Raw genomic sequence first — 25,354 nt, forward strand, 5'->3', positions numbered from 1 at the left:
GGTTGGAATGCGAGTCTTTACAGGTAATCAGGTCTTTACAGGTACAGACAACGTGAGTGGAGAGAGGGTTAAGCACAGGTTAAAGAGATGTGTATTGTCTCCAGACAGGACAGTTAGTGAGATTTTGCAGCCCAGGCAAGTCGTGGGGGTTACAGATAATGTGACATGAACCCAAGATCCCGGTTGAGGCCGTCCTCATGTGTGCGGAACTTGGCTATCAGTCTCTGCTCAGCGACTCTGCGTCGTCGTGTGTCGTGAAGGCCGCCTTGGAGAACGCTGACACGAAGATCAGAGGCTGAATGCCCGTGACTGCTGAAGTGCTCCCCAACAGGAAGGGAACGCTCTTGCCTGGCAATTGGCGAGCAGTGTTTTGTAATGTGTCAGGAACACTCACCGGGGCGGGGGGCTGGATTCCTAAATGACATCAGCACTGTTGTGAAACTCACACCTCACTATATAATCGTCAAAGTCTCATTGTGCTTCACCCTCTCTGCTCGTCAGGTACCATCCTCGACGTAAGTACTTCTTTTTCACAGACTCCAAGATCTCGCTCTCTCAACATTTGCAGATTCAGGGTAAGGATCACTCACTGTGTAACTGTACAGAGACACTGTATATTCAGCAGGGTAAGGATCACTCACTGTGTAACTGTACAGAGACACTGTTTATTCAGCAGGGTAAGGATCACTCACTGTGTAACTGTACAGAGTCACTGTTTATTCAGGGTAAGGATCACTCACTGTGTAACTGTGCAGAGACACTGTTTATTCAGCAGGGTAAGGATCACTCACTGTGTAACTGTACAGAGACACTGTATATTCAGCAGGGTAAGGATCACTCACTGTGTAACTGTACAGAGACACTGTTTATTCAGCAGGGTAAGGATCACTCACTGTGTAACTGTACAGAGTCACTGTTTATTCAGCAGGGTAAGGATCACTCACTGTGTAACTGTACAGAGACACTGTATATCCAGCAGGGTAAGGATCACTCACTGTGTGGATTAGCAAATTTGCTGATGACACCAAAGTCGGTGGTGTGGTAGACAGTGAGGAAGGGTGTCGTAGTTTGCAGGAAGACTTAGACAGGTGCAAAGTTGGGCCGAGAGGTGGCGGATGGAGTTTAATGCGGAGAAGTGTGAGGTAATTCACTTTGGTAGGAATAACAGATGTGTTGAGTATAGGGCTAACGGGAGGACTTTGAATAGTGTGGAGGAGCAGAGGGATCTAGGTGTATGTGTGCATAGATCCCTGAAAGTTGGGAATCAAGTAGATAGGGTTGTTAAGAAGGCATATGGTGTCTTGGCGTTTATTGGTAGGGGGATTGAATTTAGGAGTCGTAGCGTTATGTTGCAACTGTACACAACTCTGGTGCGGCCGCACTTGGAGTACTGTGTGCAGTTCTGGTCCCCACATTACAGGAAGGATGTGGAGGCTTTGGAGAGGGTGCAGAGGAGGTTTACCAGGATGTTGCCTGGTATGGAGGGGAGATCCTATGAGGAGAGGCTGAGGGATTTGGGATTGTTTTCGCTGGAAAGGCGGCGGCTAAGAGGGGATCTTATTGAAACATATAAGATGATTAGAGGTTTAGATAGGGTGGATAGTGATAGCCTTTTTCCTCTGATGGAGAAATCCAGCACGAGGGGGCATGGCTTTAAATTGAGGGGGGGTAGTTATAGAACCGATGTCAGGGGTAGGTTCTTTACCCAGAGGGTGGTGAGGGATTGGAATGCCCTGCCAGCATCAGTAGTAAATGCGCCTAGTTTGGGGGCGTTTAAGAGATCCGTAGATAGGTTCATGGACGAAAAGAAATTGGTTTAGGTTGGAGGGTCACAGTTTTTTTTTTAACTGGTCGGTGCAACATCGTGGGCCGAAGGGCCTGTTCTGCGCTGTAATGTTCTATGTTCTATGTTCTATGTTCTATGTGTAACTGTACAGAGTCACTGTTTATTCAGCAGGGTAAGGATCACTCACTGTGTAACTGTACAGAGTCACTGTTTATTCAGCAGGGTAAGGATCACTCACTGTGTAACTGTACAGAGACACTGTTTATTCAGGGTAAGGATCACTCACTGTGTAACTGTACAGAGTCACTGTTCATTCAGCAGGGTAAGGATCACTCACTGTGTAACTGTACAGAGACACTGTTTATTCAGCAGGGTAAGGATCACTCACTGTGTAACTGTACAGAGTCACTGTTTATTCAGCAGGGTAAGGATCACTCACTGTGTAACTGTACAGAGACACTGTTTATTCAGCAGGGTAAGGATCACTCACTGTGTAACTGTACAGAGTCACTGTTTATTCAGCAGGGTAAGGATCACTCACTGTGTAACTGTACAGAGACACTGTTTATTCAGGGTAAGGATCACTCACTGTGTAACTGTACAGAGTCACTGTTCATTCAGCAGGGTAAGGATCACTCACTGTGTAACTGTACAGAGACACTGTTTATTCAGCAGGGTAAGGATCACTCACTGTGTAACTGTACAGAGTCGTTGTTTATTCAGCAGGGTAAGGATCACTCACTGTGTAACTGTACAGAGACACTGTTTATTCAGCAGGGTAAGGATCACTCACTGACTCTCACTGGGGTACGGGTCCCACATACACTGACTCTCACTGGGGTACGGGTTCCACACACACTGACTCTCACTGGGGTACGGGTTCCACACACACTGACTCTCACTGGGGTATGGGTCCCACACACACTGACTCTCACTGGGGTACGGGTCCCACACACACTGACTCTCACTGGGGTACGGGTCCCACACACACTGACTCTCACTGGGGTACGGGTCCCACACACACTGACTCTCACTGGGGTACGGGTCCCACACACACTGACTCTCACTGGGGTACGGGTTCCCACACACACTGACTCTCACTGGGGTACGGGTTCCCCACACACTGACTCTCACTGAACAAAGAACAAAGAGAACAAAGAACAGTACAGCACGGAAACAGACCCTTCGGCCCTCCAAGCCTGTGCCACTCATTGGTCCAACTAGACCAATCGTTTGTATCCCTCCATTCCCAGGCTGCTCATGTGACTATCCAGGTAAGTCTTAAACGATGTCAGGGTGTCTGCCTCCACCACCCTACTTGGCAGCGCATTCCAGGCCCCCACCACCCTCTGTGTAAAAAACATCCCTCTAATATCTGAGTTATACTTCGCCCCTCTCACCTTGAGCCCGTGACCCCTCGTGATCGTCACTTCTGATCTGGGAAAAAGCTTCCCACCGTTCACCCTATCTATACCCTTCATAATCTTGTACACCTCTATTAGGTCTCCCCTCATTCTCCGTCTTTCCAGGGAGAACAACCCCAGTTTACCCAATCTCTCCTCATAGCTAAGACCCTTCATACCAGGCAACATCCTGGTAAACCTTCTCTGCACTCTCTCTAACGCCTCCACGTCCTTCTGGTAGTGCGGCGACCAGAACTGGACGCAGTATTCCAAATGTGGCCTAACCAGCGTTCTATACAGCTGCAACATCAGACTCCAGCTTTTATACTCTATACCCCGTCCTATAAAGGCAAGCATGCCATATGCCTTCTTCACCACCTTCTCCACCTGTGCTGCCACCTTCAAGGATTTGTGGACTTGCACACCCAGGTCCCTCTGTGTTTCTATACTCCTGATGGCTCTGCCATTTATTGTATAACTCCCCCCGACATTATTTCTTCCAAAATGCATCACTTTGCATTTATCCGGATTAAATTCCATCTGCCACCTCTCCGCCCAATTTTCCAGCCTATCAATATCCCGCTGTATTGTCCGACAATTCTCATTGCTATCCGCAAGTCCAGCCATCTTCGTGTCATCCACAAACTTGCTGATAACACCAGTTACACCTTCTTCCAAATCATTTATATATTTCACAAATAGCAGAGGTCCCAGTACAGAGCCCTGCGGAACACCACTGGTCACAGACCTCCAGCCGGAAAAAGGCCCTTCGACCGCTACCCTCTGTCTCCTGTGGCCAAGCCAGTTCTCCACCCATCTAGCCACTTCTCCTTGTATCCCATGAGCCTTAACCTTCTTAACCAACCTGCCATGTGGGACTTTGTCAAATGCCTTACTGAAATCCATATAGACGACATCCACGGCCCTTCCTTCATCAACCGTTTTTGTCACTTCCTCAAAAAACTCCACCAAATTTGTAAGGCACGACCTCCCTCTTACAAAACCATGCTGTCTGTCACTAATGAGATTGTTCCATTCTAAATGCACATACATCCTGTCTCAAAGAACCCTCTCCAACAACTTCCCTACCACGGACGTCAAGCTCACCGGCCTATAATTTCCCGGGTTATCCCTGCTACCCTTCTTAAACAACGGGACCACATTCGCTATCCTCCAATCCTCAGGGACCTCACCTGTGTCCAAAGAAGCAACAAAGATTTCCGTCAGAGGCCCAGCAATTTCATCTCTCGTCTCCCTGAGCAGTCGAGGATGGATGCCATCAGACCCTGGGGCTTTGTCAGTTTTAATGTTCCCTAAAAAACCTAACACTTCCTCCCTTGTAATGGAGATTTTCTCTAACGGGTCAACACCTCCCTCCGAGACACTCCCAGTCAACAAGTCCCTCTCCTTTGTGAATACCGATGCAAAGTATTCATTTAGGATCCCCCCTATTCCCTTGGGTTCGAAGCATAATTCCCCTCCTTTGACCCTGAGAGGTCCGATTTTCTCCCTGACAACTCTTTTGTTCCTAACGTATGAATAGAATGCCTTAGGATTCTCCTGAATCCTGCCTGCCAAGAACATCTCGTGACCTCTTTTTGCCCTTCTAACTCCCCGTTTGAGTTCTTTCCTACTCTCTCTGTATTCCTCTAGAGCTCCATCTGTTTTCTGTTGCCTGGACTTAACGTACGCCTCCCTTTTCATTTTAATCAGATCCTCAATTATCCTGGTTATCCACGGCTCTCGAATCCTACCTTTCCTATCTTTCCTTTTTACAGGCACATGCCTATCCTGCAGCCTTATCAATTGTTCCTTAAAAGACTCCCACATGCCAGACGTGGACTTACCCTCGAACATCCTCTCCCAATCAATGTCCACCAATTCCTGCCTAATCCGGCTATAGTCAGCCTTCCCCCAATTTAGCACCCTGCCCGTAGGACAGCACTCATCCTTGTCCATTACTATCCTAAAGTTAACAGAGTTGTGGTCACTATTTGCCACATGTTCCCCTACCGAAACTTTGACGACCTGACCGGGCTCATTTCCCAGAACTAGGTCCAGTATAGCCCCCTCTCTAGTCGGGCTATCTACATACTGTTCAAAAGAACCTTCCAGGATGCATTTTACAAATTCCTCCCCGTCCGGACCCCCAGCTCTAAGCACTTTCCAGTCTGTGCCAGGGAAATTAAAGTCCCCCACTACAACAACCCTATGTTTTCTGCACCTATCCAGAATCTCCTGACATATCCTTTCCTCCACTTCCCGTGGGCTGTTGGGTGGTCTGTAGTACACCCCCAGCATAGTGACTGCACCCTTCCTGTTTCTGAGTTCCACCCACAGCGACTCAGTACATGACCCCTCTAAGTTGTCTACCCTCTGCACCGCGGTAATATGCTCCTTAACTAATACCGCTACTCCCCCACCTTTTTTAGCCCCTCCTCTGTCTCGCCTAAAACACTTATACCCCGGAATATTCAGCTGCCAGTCCTGTCCTTCTTTTAACCAAGTTTCCGTCACCGCAACCACATCCAAATTCCGCGTAAGCATTAAGGCCCTAAGTTCGTCTGTTTTACCCGTTACGCTCCTCGCATTGAAGCAGATGCACTCCAGACCTCCAGGCCCAGTCAGGTCCTCCTCCTCCAGAGTGCTCCTCTTCTTAGCTAGCCTTGTCCCAGCCCCCAGCTCGACCCCAGCCTCAGTATTTACTGACCTCCTGTTTTGTTCCCCACCCCCCTGCCACACTAGTTTAAATCCTGCCGAAACACTCTCGCAAAACTCCCAGCCAGGATATTTGCTCCCTTCCAGTTAAGGTGTAACCCATCCTTTCTGTACAGTTGCCATCCTGACTTGAAGATTTCCCAGTTATCTATGAATTTAAAACCCTCCCTCTTGCACCAGTCCTTTAGCCACGCGTTCAACTGTAGAATCTCCCTGTTCCGAGCCTCACTTGCACTAGGCACCGGGAGCAGTCCAGAGATTGCTACACTGGAGGTCTTACTTTTTAGCCTAGCACCCAACTCCCTGAATTTCTCTCGTATGACCCCCCTGCTCTTCCTACCTACACCATTTTCACCAATGTGTATAATTACGTCCGTTTGATGACCTTCCCTTTTTAAATATGCTTCCTACCCTCTCGGAGACATCCAGTACCCCGGCACCAGGGAGGCAGGCTACCACCCTGGATTCTCGTTCGCTCCCACAGAACTGCCTGTCCGTGCCTCGAACCATTGCGTCCCCCACAACTATCGCTCTCCTAAAACCCTTCTTTCCCTTCCGGACCCCTGAGCCTGTCTCCGTGCAGGCGATCTGGTCCTCGTGGCTTACCCCTGGAGGGTCATCCCCCTCCACCGAATGCAAAGCAATATACTTATATTGGAGGTACGGGGTACAGGTCCCACACACACTGACTCTCACTGGGGTACGGACTCCACACACACTGACTCTCACTGGGGTACGGGTTCCACACACACTGACTCTCACTGGGGTACGGACTCCACACACACTGACTCTCACTGGGGTACGGGTTCCACACACACTGACTCTCACTGGGGTACGGGTTCCACACACACTGTCTCTCAATGGGGTTTGGGTCCCACACACACTGACTCTCACTGGGGTACGGGTTCCACACACACTGACTCTCACTGGGGTACGGGTCCCACACACACTGACTCTCACTGTGGTTCGGGTTCCACACACACTGACTCTCACTGGGGTAGAGGTTCCACACACACTGACTCTCACTGGGGTACGGGCTCCACACACACTGACTCTCACTGGGGTACAGGTTGCACACACACTGACTCTCACTGGGGTACGGGTTCCACACACACTGACTCTCACTGGGGTACGGGTCCCAAACAATGACTCTCACTGTGGTACGGGCTCCACACACACTGACTCTCACTGGCGTACGGGTTCCACACACACTGACTCTCACTGGGGTACGGGTTCCACACACACTGACTCTCACTGGCGTACGGGTTCCACACACACTGACTCTCACTGGGGTACGGGCTCCACACACACTGACTCTCACTGGCGTACGGGTTCCACACACACTGACTCTCACTGGGGTACGGGTCCCACACACACTGACTCTCACTGGGGTACGGGTCCCACACACACTGACTCTCACTGTGGTACGGGTTCCACACACACTGACTCTCACTGGGGTACAGGTTCCACACACACTGACTCTCACTGGGGCACGGGTCCCACACACACTGATTCTCACTGGGGCACGGGTCCCACACACACTGACTCTCACTGGGGTACAGGTCCCACACACACTGACTCTCACTGGGGTACGGGTTCCACACACACTAACTCTCACTGGGGTACGGGTTCCACACACACTGACTCTCACTAGGGTACAGGCTCCCACACACACTGACTCTCACTGGGGTACAGGTTCCACACACACTGACTCTCACTGGCGTACGGGTTCCACACACACTGACTCTCACTGGGGTACGGGTCCCACACACACTGACTCTCACTGGGGTTTGGGTCCCACACACACTGACTCTCACTGGGGTAGAGGTTCCACACACACTGACTCTCACTGGGGTACGGGCTCCACACACACTGACTCTCACTGGGGTACAGGTTGCACACACACTGACTCTCACTGGGGTACGGGTTCCACACACACTGACTCTCACTGGGGTACGGGTCCCAAACACTGACTCTCACTGTGGTACGGGCTCCACACACACTGACTCTCACTGGCGTACGGGTTCCACACACACTGACTCTCACTGGGGTACGGGTTCCACACACACTGACTCTCACTGGCGTACGGGTTCCACACACACTGACTCTCACTGGGGTACGGGTCCCACACACACTGACTCTCACTGGGGTACGGGTTCCACACACACTGACTCTCACTGGCGTACGGGTTCCACACACACTGACTCTCACTGGTGTACGGGCTCCACACACACTGACTCTCACTGGCGTACGGGTTCCACACACACTGACTCTCGCTGGGGTACGGGTCCCACACACACTGACTCTCACTGGGGTACGGGTTCCACACACACTGACTCACACTGGGGTAGAGGTTCCACACACACTGACTCTCGCTGGGGTACGTGTCCCACACACACTGACTCTCACTGGGGTACGGGTCCCACACACACTGACTCTCACTGGGGTACGGGTCCCACACACACTGACTCTCACTGCGGTACTGGTTCCACACACACTGACTCTCACTGGGGTACGGGTTCCACACACACTGACTCTCACTGGGGTACGGGTTCCACACACACTGACTCTCACTGGGGTACAGGTCCCATACACACTGACTCTCACTGGGGCACGGGTCCCACACACACTGACTCTCACTGGGATACGGGTCCCACACACACTGACTCTCACTGGGGTACGGGTTCCACACACACTGACCCTCACTGGGGTACGGGTTCCACACACATGACTCTCACTGGGGTACGGGTTCCACACTCACTGACTCTCACTGGGGTACGGGTCCCACACACACTGACTCTCACTGGGGCACTGGTCCCACACACACTGACTCTCACTGGGGTGCGGGTTCCATACACACTGACTCTCACTGGGGTACGGGTTCCACACACACTGACCCTCACTGGGGTACGGGTTCCACACACACTGACCCTCACTGGGGTACGGGTCCCACACACACTGACCCTCACTGGGGTACGGGTCCCACACACACTGACTCTCACTGGGGTACGGGTTCCACACACACTGACTCTCACTGGGGTACGGGTTCCACACACACTGACTCTCACTGGGGTACGGGTCCCACACACACTGACTCTCACTGGGGTACGGGTCCCACACACACTGACTCTCACTGGGGTACGGGTCCCACACACACTGACTCTCACTGGGGTATTGTTGGGGGAGAGTCCACGTGGAGTTTTGGGAGGAGTTTTAATGGATGGGTAAGTCAGTGATTCATCCACGTTCAGCCTCTCATTGGATTTTATTGTATTTTTCAGGTTGAATTCTGGGAGCAATGATGAAGAATTTGGCGCTCTGGATTTCGTTCTGCCTCTTAACCAATCAGGTAGTCAGTTTCATGCCCAACCGAAGCCAGGGGAACCTCTCACACCGTGACATCACGCGTAAGGCCGCTCTGCGGATCACCTACAGAATATTCCAGCAACTACCCAACTTCGAGGGCAAGGTTCTGCCTCCGAACTCCATTCCGGTGAGACACATTACTGCTGCTTCCTCTGTCTGACACACATTACACTGAGGCCAGACACACGTCACTCCTCCCCAATGAGTTTGAGGTCCCCTGGGAAATAGACAGAGAAATCTCAATGCCAGCTCCCTCCCACACCTAACCCAGCCCTGGTGATCCCCATTCAGCCCACAGAACTACCCAAAGCGAACGTACCCGCTTTACTCTGTATCTAACACCGTGCTGTACCTGTCCTGGGAGTGTTTGATGGGGACAGTGTAGAGGGAGCTTTACTCTGTATCGAACCCCGTGCTGTACCTGTCCTGGGAGTGTTTGATGGGGTCAGTGTAGAGGGAGCTTTACTCTGTATCTAACCCCGTGCTGTACCTGTCCTGGGAGTGTTTGATGGGGGACAGTGTAGAGGGAGCTTTACTCTGTATCTAACCCCGTGCTGTACCTGTCCTGGGAGTGTTTGATGGGGGACAGTGTAGAGGGAGCTTTACTCTGTATCTAACCCCGTGCTGTACCTGTCCTGGGAGTGTTTGATGGGGACAGTGTAGAGGGAGCTTTACTCTGTATCTAACACCGTGCTGTACCTGTCCTGGGAGTGTTTGATGGGGACAGTGTAGAGGGAGCTTTACTCTGTATCTAACCCCGTGCTGTACCTGTCCTGGGAGTGTTTGATGGGGTCAGTGTAGAGGGAGCTTTACTCTGTATCTAACCCCGTGCTGTACCTGTCCTGGGAGTGTTTGATGGGGGACAGTGTAGAGGGAGCTTTACTCTGTATCTAACCCCGTGCTGTACCTGTCCTGGGAGTGTTTGATGGGGGACAGTGTAGAGGGAGCTTTACTCTGTATCTAACCCCGTGCTGTACCTGTCCTGGGAGTGTTTGATGGGGACAGTGTAGAGGGAGCTTTACTCTGTATCTAACACCGTGCTGTACCTGTCCTGGGAGTGTTTGATGGGGACAGTGTAGAGGGAGCTTTACTCTGTATCTAACCCCGTGCTGTACCTGTCCTGGGAGTGTTTGATGGGGACACTGTAGAGGGAGCTTTACTCTGTATCTAACCCCATGCCGTACCTGTCCTGGGAGTGTTTGATGGGGACAGTGTGGAGGGAGCTTTACTCTGTATCTAACCCCGTGCTCTACCTGTCCTGGGAGTGTTTGATGGGGACAGTGTAGGGGGAGCTTTACTCTCTATCTAACCCCATGCTGTACCTGTCCTGGGAGTGTTTGATGGGGACAGTGTAGGGGGAGCTTTACTCTGTATCTAACCCCATGCTGTACCTGTCCTGGGAGTGTTTGATGGGGACAGTGTAGAGAGAGCTTTACTCTGTATCTAACCCCGTGCTGTACCTGTCCTGGGAGTGTTTGATGGGGACAGTGTCGAGGGAGCTTTACTCTGTATCTAACCCCGTGCTGTACCTGTCCTGGGAGTGTTTGATGGGGGCAGTGCAGAGGGAGCTTTACTCTGTATCTAACCCCGTGCTGTACCTGTCCTGGGAGTGTTTGATGGGGGCAGTGCAGAGGGAGCTTTACTCTGTATCTAACCCCGTGCTGTACCTGTCCTGGGAGTGTTTGATGGGGACAGTGTAGAGGGAGCTTTACTCTGTATCTAACCCCGTGCTGTACCTGTCCTGGGAGTGTTTGATGGGGACAGTGTAGAGGGTGCTTTACTCTGTATCTAACCCCGTGCTGTACCTGTCCTGGGAGTGTTTGATGGGGACAGTGTAGAGGGAGCTTTACTCTGTATCTAACCCCGTGCTGTACCTGTCCTGGGAGTGTTTGATGGGGACAGTGTAGAGGGAGCTTTACTCTGTATCTAACCCCGTGCTGTCCCTGTCCTGGGAGTGTTTGATGGGGACAGTGTAGAGGGTGCTTTACTCTGTATCTAACCCCGTGCTGTACCTGTCCTGGGAGTGTTTGATGGGGGACAGTGTAGAGGGAGCTTTACTCTGTATCTAACCCCGTGCTGTACCTGTCCTGGGAGTGTTTGATGGGGGACAGTGTAGAGGGAGCTTTACTCTGTATCTAACCCCGTGCTGTACCTGTCCTGGGAGTGTTTGATGGGGGACAGTGTAGCGGGAGCTTTACTCTGTATCTAACCCCGTGCTGTACCTGTCCTGGGAGTGTTTGATGGGGGACAGTGTAGCGGGAGCTTTACTCTGTATCTAACCCCGTGCTGTACCTGTCCTGGGAGTGTTTGATGGGGACAGTGTAGAGGGAGCTTTACTCTGTATCTAACCCCGTGCTGTACCTGTCCTGGGAGTGTTTGATGGGGGACAGTGTAGCGGGAGCTTTACTCTGTATCTAACCCCGTGCTGTACCTGTCCTGGGAGTGTTTGATGGGGGACAGTGTAGAGGGAGCTTTACTCTGTATCTAACCCCGTGCTGTACCTGTCCTGGGAGTGTTTGATGGAGACAATGTCGAGGGAGCTTTACTCTGTATCTAACCCCGTGCTGTACCTGTCCTGGGAGTGTTTGATGGGGACAGTGTAGAGGGAGCTTTACTCTGTATCTAACCCCGTGCTGTACCTGTCCTGGGAGTGTTTGATGGAGACAGTGTAGAGGGAGCTTTACTCTGTATCTAACCCCGTGCTGTACCTGTCCTGGGAGTGTTTGATGGGGACAGTGTAGAGGGAGCTTTACTCTGTATCTAACCCCGTGCTGTACCTGTCCTGGGAGTGTTTGATGGGGACAGTGTAGAGGGAGCTTTACTCTGTATCTAACCCCGTGCTGTACCTGTCCTGGGAGTGTTTGATGGGGGACAGTGTAGAGGGAGCTTTACTCTGTATCTAACCCCGTGCTGTACCTGTCCTGGGAGTGTTTGATGGGGACAGTGTAGAGGGAGCTTTACTCTGTATCTAACCCCGTGCTGTACCTGTCCTGGGAGTGTTTGATGGGGACAGTGTAGAGGGAGCTTTACTCTGTATCTAACCCCGTGCTGTACCTGTCCTGGGAGTGTTTGATGGGGGACAGTGTAGAGGGAGCTTTACTCTGTATCTAACCCCGTGCTGTACCTGTCCTGGGAGTGTTTGATGGGGGACAGTGTAGAGGGAGCTTTACTCTGTATCTAACCCCGTGCTGTACCTGTCCTGGGAGTGTTTGATGAGGACAGTGTAGAGGGAGCTTTACTCTGTATCTAACGCCGTGCCATACCTGTCCTGGGAGTGTTTGATGGGGGACAGTGTAGAGGGAGCTTTACTCTGTATCTAACCCCATGCTGTACCTGTCCTGGGAGTGTTTGATGGGGGACAGTGTAGAGGGAGCTTTACTCTGTATCTAACCCCGTGCTGTACCTGTCCTGGGAGTGTTTGATGGGGGACAGTGTAGAGGGAGTTTTACTCTGTATCTAACCCCGTGCTCTACCTGTCCTGGGAGTGTTTGATGGGGACAGTGTAGAGGGAGCTTTACTCTGTATCTAACCCCGTGCTGTACCTGTCCTGGGAGTGTTTGATGGGGACAGTGTAGAGGGAGCTTTACTCTGTATCTAACCCCGTGCTGTACCTGTCCTGGGAGTGTTTGATGGGGACAGTGTAGAGGGAGCTTTACTCTGTATCTAACCCCGTGCTGTACCTGTCCTGGGAGTGTTTGATGGGGACAGTGTAGAGGGAGCTTTACTCTGTATCTAACCCCGTGCTGTCCCTGTCCTGGGAGTGTTTGATGGGGACAGTGTAGAGGGAGCTTTACTCTGTATGTAACCCCGTGCTGTACCTGTCCTGGGAGTGTTTGATGGGGACAGTGTAGAGGGAGCTTTACTCTGTATCTAACCCCGTGCTGTACCTGTCCTGGGAGTGTTTGATGGGGACAGTGTAGAGGGAGCTTTACTCTGTATCTAACCCCGTGCTGTACCTGTCCTGGGAGTGTTTGATGGGGACAGTGTAGAGGGAGCTTTACTCTGTATCTAACCCCGTGCTGTACCTGTCCTGGGAGTGTTTGATGGGGACAGTGTAGAGGGAGCTTTACTCTGTATCTAACCCCGTGCTGTACCTGTCCTGGGAGTGTTTGATGGGGACAGTGTAGAGGGAGCTTTACTCTGTATCTAACCCCGTGCTGTACCTGTCCTGGGAGTGTTTGATGGGGACAGTGTAGAGGCAGCTTTACTCTGTATCTAACCCCGTGCTGTACCTGTCCTGGGAGTGTTTGATGGGGACAGTGTAGAGGGAGCTTTACTCTGTATCTAGCCCCGTGCTGTACCTGTCCTGGGAGTTTTTGGGGGACAGTGTAGAGGGAGCTTTACTCTGTATCTAACCCCGTGCTGTACCTGTCCTGGGAGTGTTTGGGGGACAGTGTAGAGGGAGCTTTACTCTGTATCTAACCCCGTGCTGTACCTGTCCTGGGAGTGTTTGGGGGACAGTGTAGAGGGAGCTTTACTCTGTATCTAACCCCGTGCTGTACCTGTCCTGGGAGTGTTTGATGGGGGACAGTGTAGAGGGAGCTTTACTCTGTATCTAACCCCGTGCTGTACCTGTCCTGGGAGTGTTTGATGGGGACAGTGTAGAGGGAGCTTTACTCTGTATCTAACCCCGTGCTGTACCTGTCCTGGGAGTGTTTGGGGGACAGTGTAGAGGGAGCTTTACTCTGTATCTAACCCTGTGTTTTGATCTTTCAGGATGCTTTGCTCTCTGAGGAGAAGCTTTTCCAGTTGTATTACGGAGAGACGGTTTCAGCCTCCAAGTTCCGTCAGGCCGTCAATGCCATTGCCAGAAACAGCGCCTTTGTCGACTTTTTCTACTCCTTCTCTTCTCAACGTCACTTTGATTCTGAGTCTCTGAACGAGGGGAAAGGTCTCATCCTGGAGCTTCTGACAAGTGTCATCCAGAACATTCAGGAGGAGAACTTCCAATCCGCTCGCATGAACAGTGGCCGCTTCCTCCATACCCTGCAGGTAGGCCTGACATTCCAACATAGGAACTAAAAGCAGGAGGAGGCTGTTCGGCCCATGGGTTAGGAGGATTGGCCATGCTAAATTGCCCCTTAGTGTCCAAAGATGTCCAGGTTAGGTGGCTTGGCCATGCTAAATTGCCCCTTAGTGTCCAAAGATGTTCAGGTTAGGTGGCTTGGCCATGCTAAATTGCCCCTTAGTGTCCAAAGATGTGCAGGTTAGGGGGATTGGCCATGCTAAATTGTCCCTTAGTGTCCAAAGATGTGCAGGTTAGGTGGATTGGCCATGCTAAATTGCCCCTTAGTGTCCAAAGATGTGTAGGTTAGGAGGATTGGCCATGCTAAATTGTCCCTTAGTGTCCAAAGATGTGTAGGTTAGGAGGATTGGCCATGCTAAATTGTCCCTTAGTGTCCAAAGATGTGCAGGTTAGGAGGATTGGCCATGCTAAATTGTCCCTTAGTGTCCAAAGATGTGCAGGTTAGGAGGATTGGCCATGCTAAATTGTCCCTTAGTGTCCAAAGATGTGCAGGTTAGGAGGATTGGCCATGCTAAATTGTCCCTTAGTGTCCAAAGATGTGTAGGTTAGGTGGATTGGCCATGCTAAATTGCTCCTTAGTGTCCAAAGATGTGTAGGTTAGGAGGATTGGCCATGCTAAATTGTCCCTTAGTGTCCAAAGATGTGCAGGTTAGGAGGATTGGCCATGCTAAATTGTCCCTTAGTGTCCAAAGATGTGCAGGTTAGGAGGATTGGCCATGCTAAATTGCTCCTTAGTGTAACGGGGATGAGCAGGGTAAATGCATGGGGCCATGATGATAGGGCTTTTTGGAATTGTAGTCAGTGCAGGTTCAATGGGCTGAATGGCCTCCTTCGGCACTATGGAGATTCTATGATTCCATGGCCCTAATTCCATCTCGATTTCCCAGGACTTTTACAGCCACAGTAACTGGATTGAACTGGGATTCAGGGAACCAAACGGAAACATCATTGTCCCCGACCAAGATATTGGGACGATAGCAGGTAGGTGCCGGAGTATTACTGAGAGAGGAGGAGGCCATTCAGCCCCTCGAGCCTGTTACACAGGAACAGGAGGAGGCCATTCAGCCCCTCAAGCCTGTTACACAGGAACAGGAGGAGGCCATTCAGCCCCTCAAGCCTGTTACACAGGAACAGGAGGAGGCCCCATTCAGCCCCTCGAGCCTGTTACACAGGAACAGGAGGAGGCCCCATTCAGCCCCTCGAGCCTGTTACACAGGAACAGGAGGAGGCCCCATTCAGCCCCTCGAGCCTGTTACACAGGAACAGGAGGAGGCCCCATTCAGCCCCTCGAGCCTGTTACACAGGAACAGGAGGAGGCCATTCAGCCCCTCGAGCCTGTTACACAGGAACAGGAGGAGGCCCCATTCAGCCCCTCGAGCCTGTTACACAGGAACAGGAGGAGGCCATTCAGCCCCTCGAGCCTGTTACACAGGAACAGGAGGAGGCCATTCAGCCCCTCGAGCTTGTTACACAGGAACAGGAGGAGGCCATTCAGCCCCTCGAGCCTGTTACACAGGAACAGGAGGAGGCCATTCAGCCCCTCGAGCCTGTTACACAGGAACAGGAGGAGGCCCCATTCAGCCCCTCGGACTGTTACACAGGAACAGGAGGAGGCCATTCAGCCCCTTGAGCCTGTTACACAGGAACAGGAGGAGGCCATTCAGCCCCTCCAGCCTGTTACACAGGAACAGGAGGAGGCCCCATTCAGCCCCTCGAGCCTGTTACACAGGAACAGGAGGAGGCCATTCAGCCCCTCGAGCCTGTTACACAGGAACAGGAGGAGGCCCCATTCAGCCCCTCGAGCCTGTTACACAGGAACAGGAGGAGGCCATTCAGCCCCTCGAGCCTGTTACACAGGAACAGGAGGAGGCCCCATTCAGCCCCCTTCGAGCCTGTTACACAGGAACAGGAGGAGGCCATTCAGCCTCTCGAGCCTGTTACACAGGAACAGGAGGAGGCCCCATTCAGCCCCTCGAGCCTGTTACACAGAAACAGGAGGAGGCCATTCAGCCCCTCGAGCCTGTTACACAGGAACAGGAGGAGGCCCCATTCAGCCCCTCGAGCCTGTTACACAGGAACAGGAGGAGGCCCCATTCAGCTCCCCTCGAGCCTGTTACACAGGAACAGGAGGAGGCCATTCAGCCCCTCGAGCCTGTTACACAGGAACAGGAGGAGGCCATTCAGCCCCTCGAGCCTGTTACACAGGAACAGGAGGAGGCCCCATTCAGCCCCTCGAGCCTGTTACACAGGAACAGGAGGAGACCCCATTCAGCCCCTCGAGCCTGTTACACAGGAACAGGAGGAGGCCCCATTCAGCCCCTCGAGCCTGTTACACAGGAGCAGGAGGAGGCCATTCAGCCCCTCGAGCCTGTTACACAGGAACAGGAGGAGGCCCCATTCAGCCCCCTCGAGCCTGTTACACAGGAACAGGAGGAGGCCATTCAGCCCCTCGAGCCTGTTACACAGGAACAGGAGGAGGCCCCATTCAGCCCCTCGAGCCTGTTACACAGGAACAGGAGGAGGCCCCATTCAGCCCCTCGAGCCTGTTACACAGGAACAGGAGGAGGCCATTCAGCCCCTTGAGCCTGTTACACAGGAACAGGAGGAGGCCCCATTCAGCCCCTCGAGCCTGTTACAGAGGAGCAGGAGGAGGCCATTCAGCCCCTCGAGCCTGTTACACAGGAACAGGAGGAGGCCCCATTCAGCCCCCTCGAGCCTGTTACACAGGAGCAGGAGGAGGCCATTCAGCCCCTCGAGCCTGTTACACAGGAACAGGAGGAGACCCAGTCCTGGAAGCTATAATTGTGGTTGGGGGATGGGATTGGGATTGGAGTGGGAGATTGGGAATTTTGGTGGCTGATTGGAGCAGATGAGATGGAGATTGAGACGGAGACTGTAACTGAATTTAACCCCTTGTGTGCCTGGCAGGAAATGACGAGAGGACGTGCACTGATTGCGAGACTGATGTGTGTCGCAATAACATTCTCGACACCATCAAATCCAGGAATGTCCTCACCACCGGATATTTTAGCTTCTTCCCCTTCGGAAAGCCAACGGGTGAGTGTGTCTGAGGGCAGCGGGGGACAATCATACAATCTCTACAGATCCACAGGGTCTGTCTGTGTGGAGTTTGCACATTCTCCTCGTGTCTGCGTGGGTTTCCCCCGGGTGCTCCGCTTTCCTCCCACAATCCAAAGATGTGCGGGTGAGGTTGATCGGCCAGGTTAAAAATTGCCCCTCAGTGTCCTGAGATGCGTAGGTGAGAGGGATTAGCGGGTAAAATATGTGGGGGTAGGGCCTGGGTGGGATTGTGGTCGGTGCAGACTCGATGGGCCGAATGGCCTCCTTCTGCACTGGAGGGATTCTATGATTCTATGATCACTCGAAGGCCATTCCATCCATCAAGTCTGTACCAACGCTCCAATAAAGCACCCTACCCAGGCCCCATCACGATAATCCTACGTATTTACCCTACTAATCCCCTGAACCTGTACATCTTTGGACACTAAGGGGCAATTTAGCATGGCCAATCATCTTGAGCCAATTTTGGAGGTTGGATATCCACTGACCCTCTGACAGTGCGGCACTCCCTCAGCACTGACCCTCTGACAGTGCGGCACTCCCTCAGCACTGACCCTCTGACAGTGCGGCACTCCCTCAGTACTGACCCTCTGACAGTGCGGCACTCCCTCAGCACTGACCCTCTGACAGTGCGGCACTCCCTCAGCACTGACGCTCTGACAGTGCGACACTCCCTCAGCACTGACCCTCTGACAGTGCGGCACTCCCTCAGCACTGACCCTCTGACAGTGCGGCACTCCCTCAGTACTGACCCTCTGACAGTGCGGCACTCCCTCAGTACTGACCCCCTGACAGTGCGGCACTCCCTCAGCACTGACCCTCTGACAGTGCGGCACTCCCTCAGTACTGACCCTCTGACAGTGCGGCACTCCCACAGCACTGACCCTCTGACAGTGCGGCACTCCCTCAGTACTGACCCTCTGACAGTGCGGCACTCCCTCAGCACTGACCCGCTGACAGTGCGGCACTCCCTCAGCACTGACCCTCTGACAGTGCGGCACTCCCTCAGTACTGACCCTCTGACAGTGCGACACTCCCTCAGTACTGACCCTCTGACAGTGCGGCACTCCCTCAGCACTGACCCTCTGACAGTGCGGCACTCCCTCAGTACTGACCCTCTGACAGTGCGGCACTCCCTCAGTACTGACCCTCTGACAGTGCGGCACTCCCTCAGTACTGACCCTCGGACAGTGCAGCACTCCCTCAGCACTGACCCTCTGACAGTGCGGCACTTCCTCAGTACTGACCCTCTGACAGTGCGGCACTCCCTCAGCACTGACCCTCTGACAGTGCGGCACTCCCTCAGCACGGACCCTCTGACAGTGCGGCACTCCCTCAGCACTGACCCTCTGACAGTGCGGCACTCCCTCAGTACTGACCCTCTGACAGTGCGGCACTCCCTCAGCAATGACCCTGTGACAGTGCGGCACTCCCTCAGCACTGACCCTCTGACAGTGCGGCACTCCCTCAGCACTGACCCTCTGACAGTGCGGCACTCCCTCAGTACTGACCCTCTGACAGTGCGGCACTCCCTCAGCAATGACCCTGTGACAGTGCGGCACTCCCTCAGTACTGACCCTCTGACAGTGCGACACTCCCTCAGCACTGACCCTCTGACAGTGCGGCACTCCCTCAGCACTGACCCTCTGACAGTGCGGCACTCCCTCAGTACTGACCCTCTGACAGTGCGGCACTCCCTCAGTACTGACCCCCTGACAGTGCGGCACTCCCTCAGCACTGACCCTCTGACAGTGCGGCACTCCCTCAGTACTGACCCTCTGACAGTGCGGCACTCCCACAGCACTGACCCTCTGACAGTGCGGCACTCCCTCAGTACTGACCCTCTGACAGTGCGGCACTCCCTCAGCACTGACCCGCTGACAGTGCGGCACTCCCTCAGCACTGACCCTCTGACAGTGCGGCACTCCCTCAGTACTGACCCTCTGACAGTGCGACACTCCCTCAGTACTGACCCTCTGACAGTGCGGCACTCCCTCAGCACTGACCCTCTGACAGTGCGGCACTCCCTCAGTACTGACCCTCTGACAGTGCGGCACTCCCTCAGTACTGACCCTCTGACAGTGCGGCACTCCCTCAGTACTGACCCTCGGACAGTGCAGCACTCCCTCAGCACTGACCCTCTGACAGTGCGGCACTTCCTCAGTACTGACCCTCTGACAGTGCGGCACTCCCTCAGCACTGACCCTCTGACAGTGCGGCACTCCCTCAGCACGGACCCTCTGACAGTGCGGCACTCCCTCAGCACTGACCCTCTGACAGTGCGGCACTCCCTCAGTACTGACCCTCTGACAGTGCGGCACTCCCTCAGCAATGACCCTGTGACAGTGCGGCACTCCCTCAGCACTGACCCTCTGACAGTGCGGCACTCCCTCAGCACTGACCCTCTGACAGTGCGGCACTCCCTCAGTACTGACCCTCTGACAGTGCGGCACTCCCTCAGCAATGACCCTGTGACAGTGCGGCACTCCCTCAGTACTGACCCTCTGACAGTGCGGCACTCCCTCAGTACTGACCCTGTGACAGTGCGGCACTCCCTCAGCAATGACCCTGTGACAGTGCGGCACTCCCTCAGTACTGACCCTCTGACAGTGCGGCACTCCCTCACTACTGACTCTCTGACAGTGCGGCACTCCCTCAGCAATGACCCTGTGACAGTGCGGCACTCCCTCAGCACTGACCCTCTGACAGTGCGGCACTCCCTCAGCACTGACCCTCTGACAGTGCGGCACTCCCTCAGCACTGAACCTCTGACAGTGCGGCACTCCCTCAGTACTGACCCTCTGACAGTGCGGCACTCCCTCAGCACTGACCCTCTGACAGTGCGGCACTCCCTCAGCACTGACCCTCTGACAGTGCGGCACTCCCTCAGTACTGACCCTCTGACAGTGCGGCACTCCCTCAGCACTGTCCCTGTGACAGTGCGGCACTCCCTCAGCAATGACCCTGTGACAGTGCGGCACTCCCTCAGCACTGACCCTGTGACAGTGCGGCACTCCCTCAGCACTGACCCTCTGACAGTGCGGCACTCCCTCAGTACTGACCCTCTGACAGTGCGGCACTCCCTCAGTACTGACCCTCTGACAGTGCGGCACTCCCTCAGCACTGACCCTCTGACAGTGCGGCACTCCCTCAGCACTGACCCTCTGACAGTGCGGCACTCCCTCAGCACTGACCCTCTGACAGTGCGGCACTCCCTCAGCACTGACCCTCTGACAGTGCGGCACTCCCTCAGTACTGACCCTGTGACAGTACGGCACTCCCTCAGCAATGAGCCTGTGACCGTGCGGCACTCCCTCAGTACTGACCCTCTGACAGTGCGGCACTCCCTCAGTACTGACCCTCTGACAGTGCGGCACTCCCTCAGTACTGACCCTCTGACAGTGCAGCACTCCCTCAGTACTGACCCTCTGACAGTGCGGCACTCCCTCAGCACTGACCCTCTGGCAGTGCGGCACTCCCTCAGTACTGACCCTCTGACAGTGCGGCACTCCCTCAGTACTGACCCTCTGACAGTGCGGCACTCCCTCAGTACTGACCCTCTGACAGTGCGGCACTCCCTCAGTACTGACCCTCTGACAGTGCGGCACTCCCTCAGTACTGACCCTCTGACAGTGCGGCACTCCCTTAGCAATGACCCTCTGACAGTGCGGCACTCCCTCAGTACTGACCCTCTGACAGTGCGGCACTCCCTCAGCACTGACCCTCTGACAGTGCGGCGCTCCCTCAGTACTGACCCTCTGACAGTGCGGCACTCCCTCAGTACTGACCCTCTGACAGTGCGGCACTCCCTCAGCACTGACCCTCTGACAGTGCGGCACTCCCACAGCAATGACCCTCTGACAGTGCGGCACTCCCTCAGCACTGACCCTCTGACAGTGCGGCACTCCCTCAGTACTGACCCTGTGACAGTGCGGCACTCCCTCAGCACTGACCCTCTGACAGTGCGGCACTCCCTCAGCACTGACCCTCTGACAGTGCGGCAGTCCCTCAGTACTGACTCTCTGACCGTGCGGCACTCCCTCAGTACTGACCCTCTGACAGTGCGGCACTCCCTCAGTACTGACCCTCTGACAGTGCGGCACTCCCTCAGCACTGACCCTATGACAGTGTGGCACTCCCTCAGTACTGACCCTCTGACAGTGCGGCACTCCCTCAGCACTGACCCTCTGACAGTGCGGCAGTCCCTCAGTACTGACTCTCTGACAGTGCGGCACTCCCTCAGTACTGACCCTGTGACAGTGCGGCACTCCCTCAGCACTGACCCTCTGACAGTGCAGCACTCCCTCAGTACTGACCCTCTGACAGTGCGGCACTCCCTCAGCACTGACCCTCTGACAGTGCGGCACTCCCTCAGTACTGACTCTCTGACAGTGCGGCACTCCCTCAGTACTGACCCTGTGACAGTGCGGCACTCCCTCAGTACTGACCCTCTGACAGTGCGGCACTCCCTCAGCACTGACCCTCTGACAGTGCGGTACTCCCTCAGCACTGACCGTCTGACAGTGCGGCACTCCCTCAGTACTGACCCTCTGACAGTGCGGCACTCCCTCAGCACTGACCCTCTGACAGTGCGGCACTCCCTCAGCACTGACCCTCTGACAGTGCGGCACTCCCTCAGTACTGACCCTCTGACAGTGCGGCACTCCCTCAGTACTGACCCTCTGACAGTGCGGCACTCCCTCAGTACTGACCATCTGACAGTGCGGCACTCCCTCAGTACTGACCCTCTGACAGTGCGGCACTCCCTCAGTACTGACCCTCTGACAGTGCGGCACTCCCTCAGCACTGACCCTCTGACAGTGCGGCACTCCCTCAGCACTGACCCTCTGACAGTGCGGCACTCCCTCAGTACTGACCCTCTGACAGTGCGGCACTCCCTCAGCACTGACCCTCTGACAGTGCGGCACTCCCTCAGTACTGACCCTCTGACAGTGCGGCACTCCCTCAGCACTGACCCTCTGACAGTGCGGCACTCCCGCAGTACTGACCCTCTGACAGTGCGGCGCTCCCGCAGCACTGACCCTCTGACAGTGCGGCACTCCCTCAGTACTGACCCTCTGACAGTGCGGCACTCCCTCAGCACTGACCCTCTGACAGTGCGGCACTCCCTCAGTACTGACCCTCTGACAGTGCGGCACTCCCTCAGCACTGACCCTCTGACAGTGCGGCACTCCCTCAGCACTGACCCTCTGACAGTGCGGCACTCCCTCAGCACTGGTACTCTGACAGTGCGGCACTCCCTCAGCACTGACCCTCTGACAGTGCGGCACTCCCTCAGCACTAACCCTCTGACAGTGCGGCACTCCCTCAGTACTGACCCTCTGACAGTGCGGCACTCCCTCAGTACTGACCCTCTGACAGTGCGGCACTCCCTCAGTACTGACCCTCTGACAGTGCGGCACTCCCTCAGTACTGACCCTCTGACAGTGCGGCACTCCCTCAGTACTGACCCTCTGACAGTGCGGCACTCCCTCAGCACTGACCCTCTGACAGTGCGGCACTCCCTCAGCACTGACCCTCTGACAGTGCGGCACTCCCTCAGCACTGACCCTCTGACAGTGCGGCACTCCCTCAGCACTGACCCTCTGACAGTGCGGCACTCCCTCAGCACTGACCCTCTGACAGTGCGGCACTCCCTCAGCACTGACCCTCTGACAGTGCGGCACTCCCTCAGCACTGGTACTCTGACAGTGCGGCACTCCCTCAGCACTGACCCTCTGACAGTGCGGCACTCCCTCAGCACTGACCCTCTGACAGTGCGGCACTCCCTCAGCACTGACCCTCTGACAGTGCGGCACTCCCTCAGCACTGACCCTCTGACAGTGCGGCACTCCCTCAGTACTGACCCTCTGACAGTGCGGCACTCCCTCAGTACTGACCCTCTGACAGTGCCGCACTCCCTCAGTACTGACCCTCTGACAGTGCGGCACTCCCTCAGTACTGACCCTCTGACAGTGCGGCACTCCCTCAGTACTGACCCTCTGACAGTGCGGCACTCCCTCAGTACTGACCCTCTGACAGTGCGGCACTCCCTCAGCACTGACCTTTGATGATTAATGTTTCAGGTAAATGCAGTCACGGCGGGTTTGCGGATGGGAGCAGATTGCTTGATGCCAAGGGGGGAATTAATAAAGACACAGCTGGTTCCCCACATGGTTACCTCCATGAAGAGGCGGCAGGCGTGGCCACAGCAGCGACGGAGCAAGCTTTCCAGAGAATCCGAGACGCTGTGGGAGACAAACTCTTCCTGAGGTGAGAGAGGCGCCGGAACCTGGAGAGACAGAGGGACAAACAACACGATCACAGAACCATCAAACTGTTCCCACAAAATCAGATCCTCAACACAGCTGTGCTGTGCCTCTCCTGGGAGTGTTTGATGGGGACAGTGTAGAGGGAGCTTTACTCTGTATCTAACCCCGTGCTGTACCTGTCCTGGGAGTGTTTGATGGGGGACAGTGTAGAGGGAGCTTTACTCTGTATCTAACCCCGTGCTGTACCTGTCCTGGGAGTGTTTGATGGGGACAGTGTAGAGGGAGCTTTACTCTGTATCTAACCCCGTGCTGTACCTGTCCTGGGAGTGTTTGATGGGGACAGTGTAGAGGGAGCTTTACTCTGTATCTAACCCCGTGCTGTACCTGTCCTGGGAGTGTTTGATGGGGGACAGTGGAGAGGGAGCTTTACTCTGTATCTAACCCCGTGCCGTACCTGTCCTGGGAATGTTTGATGGGGGACAGTGTAGAGGGAGCTTTACTCTGTATCTAACCCCGTGCTGTACCTGTCCTGGGAGTGTTTGATGGGGGACAGTGCAGAGGGAGCTTTACTCTGTATCTAACCCCGTGCCGTATCTGTCCTGGGAGTGTTTGATGGGGACAGTGTAGAGGGAGCTTTACTCTGTATCTAACCCCGTGCTGTACCTGTCCTGGGAGTGTTTGATGGGGACAGTGTAGAGGGAGCTTTACTCTGTATCTAACCCCGTGCTGTACCTGTCCTGGGAGTGTTTGATGGGGACAGTGTAGAGGGAGCTTTACTCTGTATCTAACCCCGTGCTGTACCTGTCCTGGGAGTGTTTGATGGGGACAGTGTAGAGGGAGCTTTACTCTGTATCTAACCCCGTGCTGTCCCTGTCCTGGGAGTGTTTGATGGGGACAGTGTAGAGGGAGCTTTACTCTGTATCTAACCCCGTGCTGTACCTGTCCTGGGAGTGTTTGATGGGGGACAGTGTAGAGGGAGCTTTACTCTGTATCTAGCCCCGTGCTGTCCCTGTCCTGGGAGTGTTTGATGGGGACAGTGCAGAGGGAGCTTTACTCTGTATCTAACCCCGTGCTGTACCTGTCCTGGGAGTGTTTGATGGGGACAGTGTAGAGGGAGCTTTACTCTGTATCTAACCCCATGCTGTACCTGTCCTGGGAGTGTTTGATGGGGACAGTGTAGAGGGAGCTTTACTCTGTATCTAACCCCGTGCTGTACCTGTCCTGGGAGTGTTTGATGGGGACATGTGTAGACGGAGCTTTACTCTGTATCTAACCCCGTGCTGTACCTGTCCTGGGAGTGTTTGATGGGGACAGTGTAGAGGGAGCTTTACTCTGTATCTAACCCCGTGCTGTACCTGTCCTGGGAGTGTTTGATGGGGACAGTGTAGAGGGAGCTTTACTCTGTATCTAACCCCGTGCTGTACCTGTCCTGGGAGTGTTTGATGGGGACAGTGTAGAGGGAGCTTTACTCTGTATCTAACCCCGTGCTGTACCTGTCCTGGGAGTGTTTGATGGGGGACAGTGTAGAGGGAGCTTTACTCTGTATCTAACCCCGTGCTGTACCTGTCCCGGGAGTGTTTGATGGGGACAGTGTAGAGGGAGCTTTACTCTGTATCTAACCCCGTGCTGTACCTGTCCTGGGAGTGTTTGATGGGGACAGTGTAGAGGGAGCTTTACTCTGTATCTAACCCCGTGCTGTACC

At 54.4% G+C, this 25,354-nt stretch overlaps 1 protein-coding gene across 1 annotated transcript in view; it reads left to right on the forward strand.

The window, feature by feature from the left end:
- The first annotated feature begins 9,185 nt into the window (after positions 1-9,185).
- The window catches only part of LOC144486623 (von Willebrand factor A domain-containing protein 7-like), a 95,499-nt gene continuing 79,330 nt past the window's right edge, over positions 9,186-25,354 (forward strand). The window contains exons 1-5 of the mRNA XM_078204669.1: positions 9,186-9,400; positions 13,990-14,265; positions 15,187-15,280; positions 17,228-17,356; positions 23,467-23,653. Coding sequence (XP_078060795.1) covers positions 9,206-9,400; positions 13,990-14,265; positions 15,187-15,280; positions 17,228-17,356; positions 23,467-23,653 — 881 coding nt within the window. The 5' untranslated portion in view covers positions 9,186-9,205. The remainder of the gene's footprint in view (positions 9,401-13,989; positions 14,266-15,186; positions 15,281-17,227; positions 17,357-23,466; positions 23,654-25,354) is intronic.

This window comes from Mustelus asterias, unplaced genomic scaffold (assembly GCF_964213995.1).
Source record: "Mustelus asterias unplaced genomic scaffold, sMusAst1.hap1.1 HAP1_SCAFFOLD_416, whole genome shotgun sequence".
Classification (NCBI taxonomy): Eukaryota; Metazoa; Chordata; class Chondrichthyes; order Carcharhiniformes; family Triakidae; genus Mustelus; species Mustelus asterias.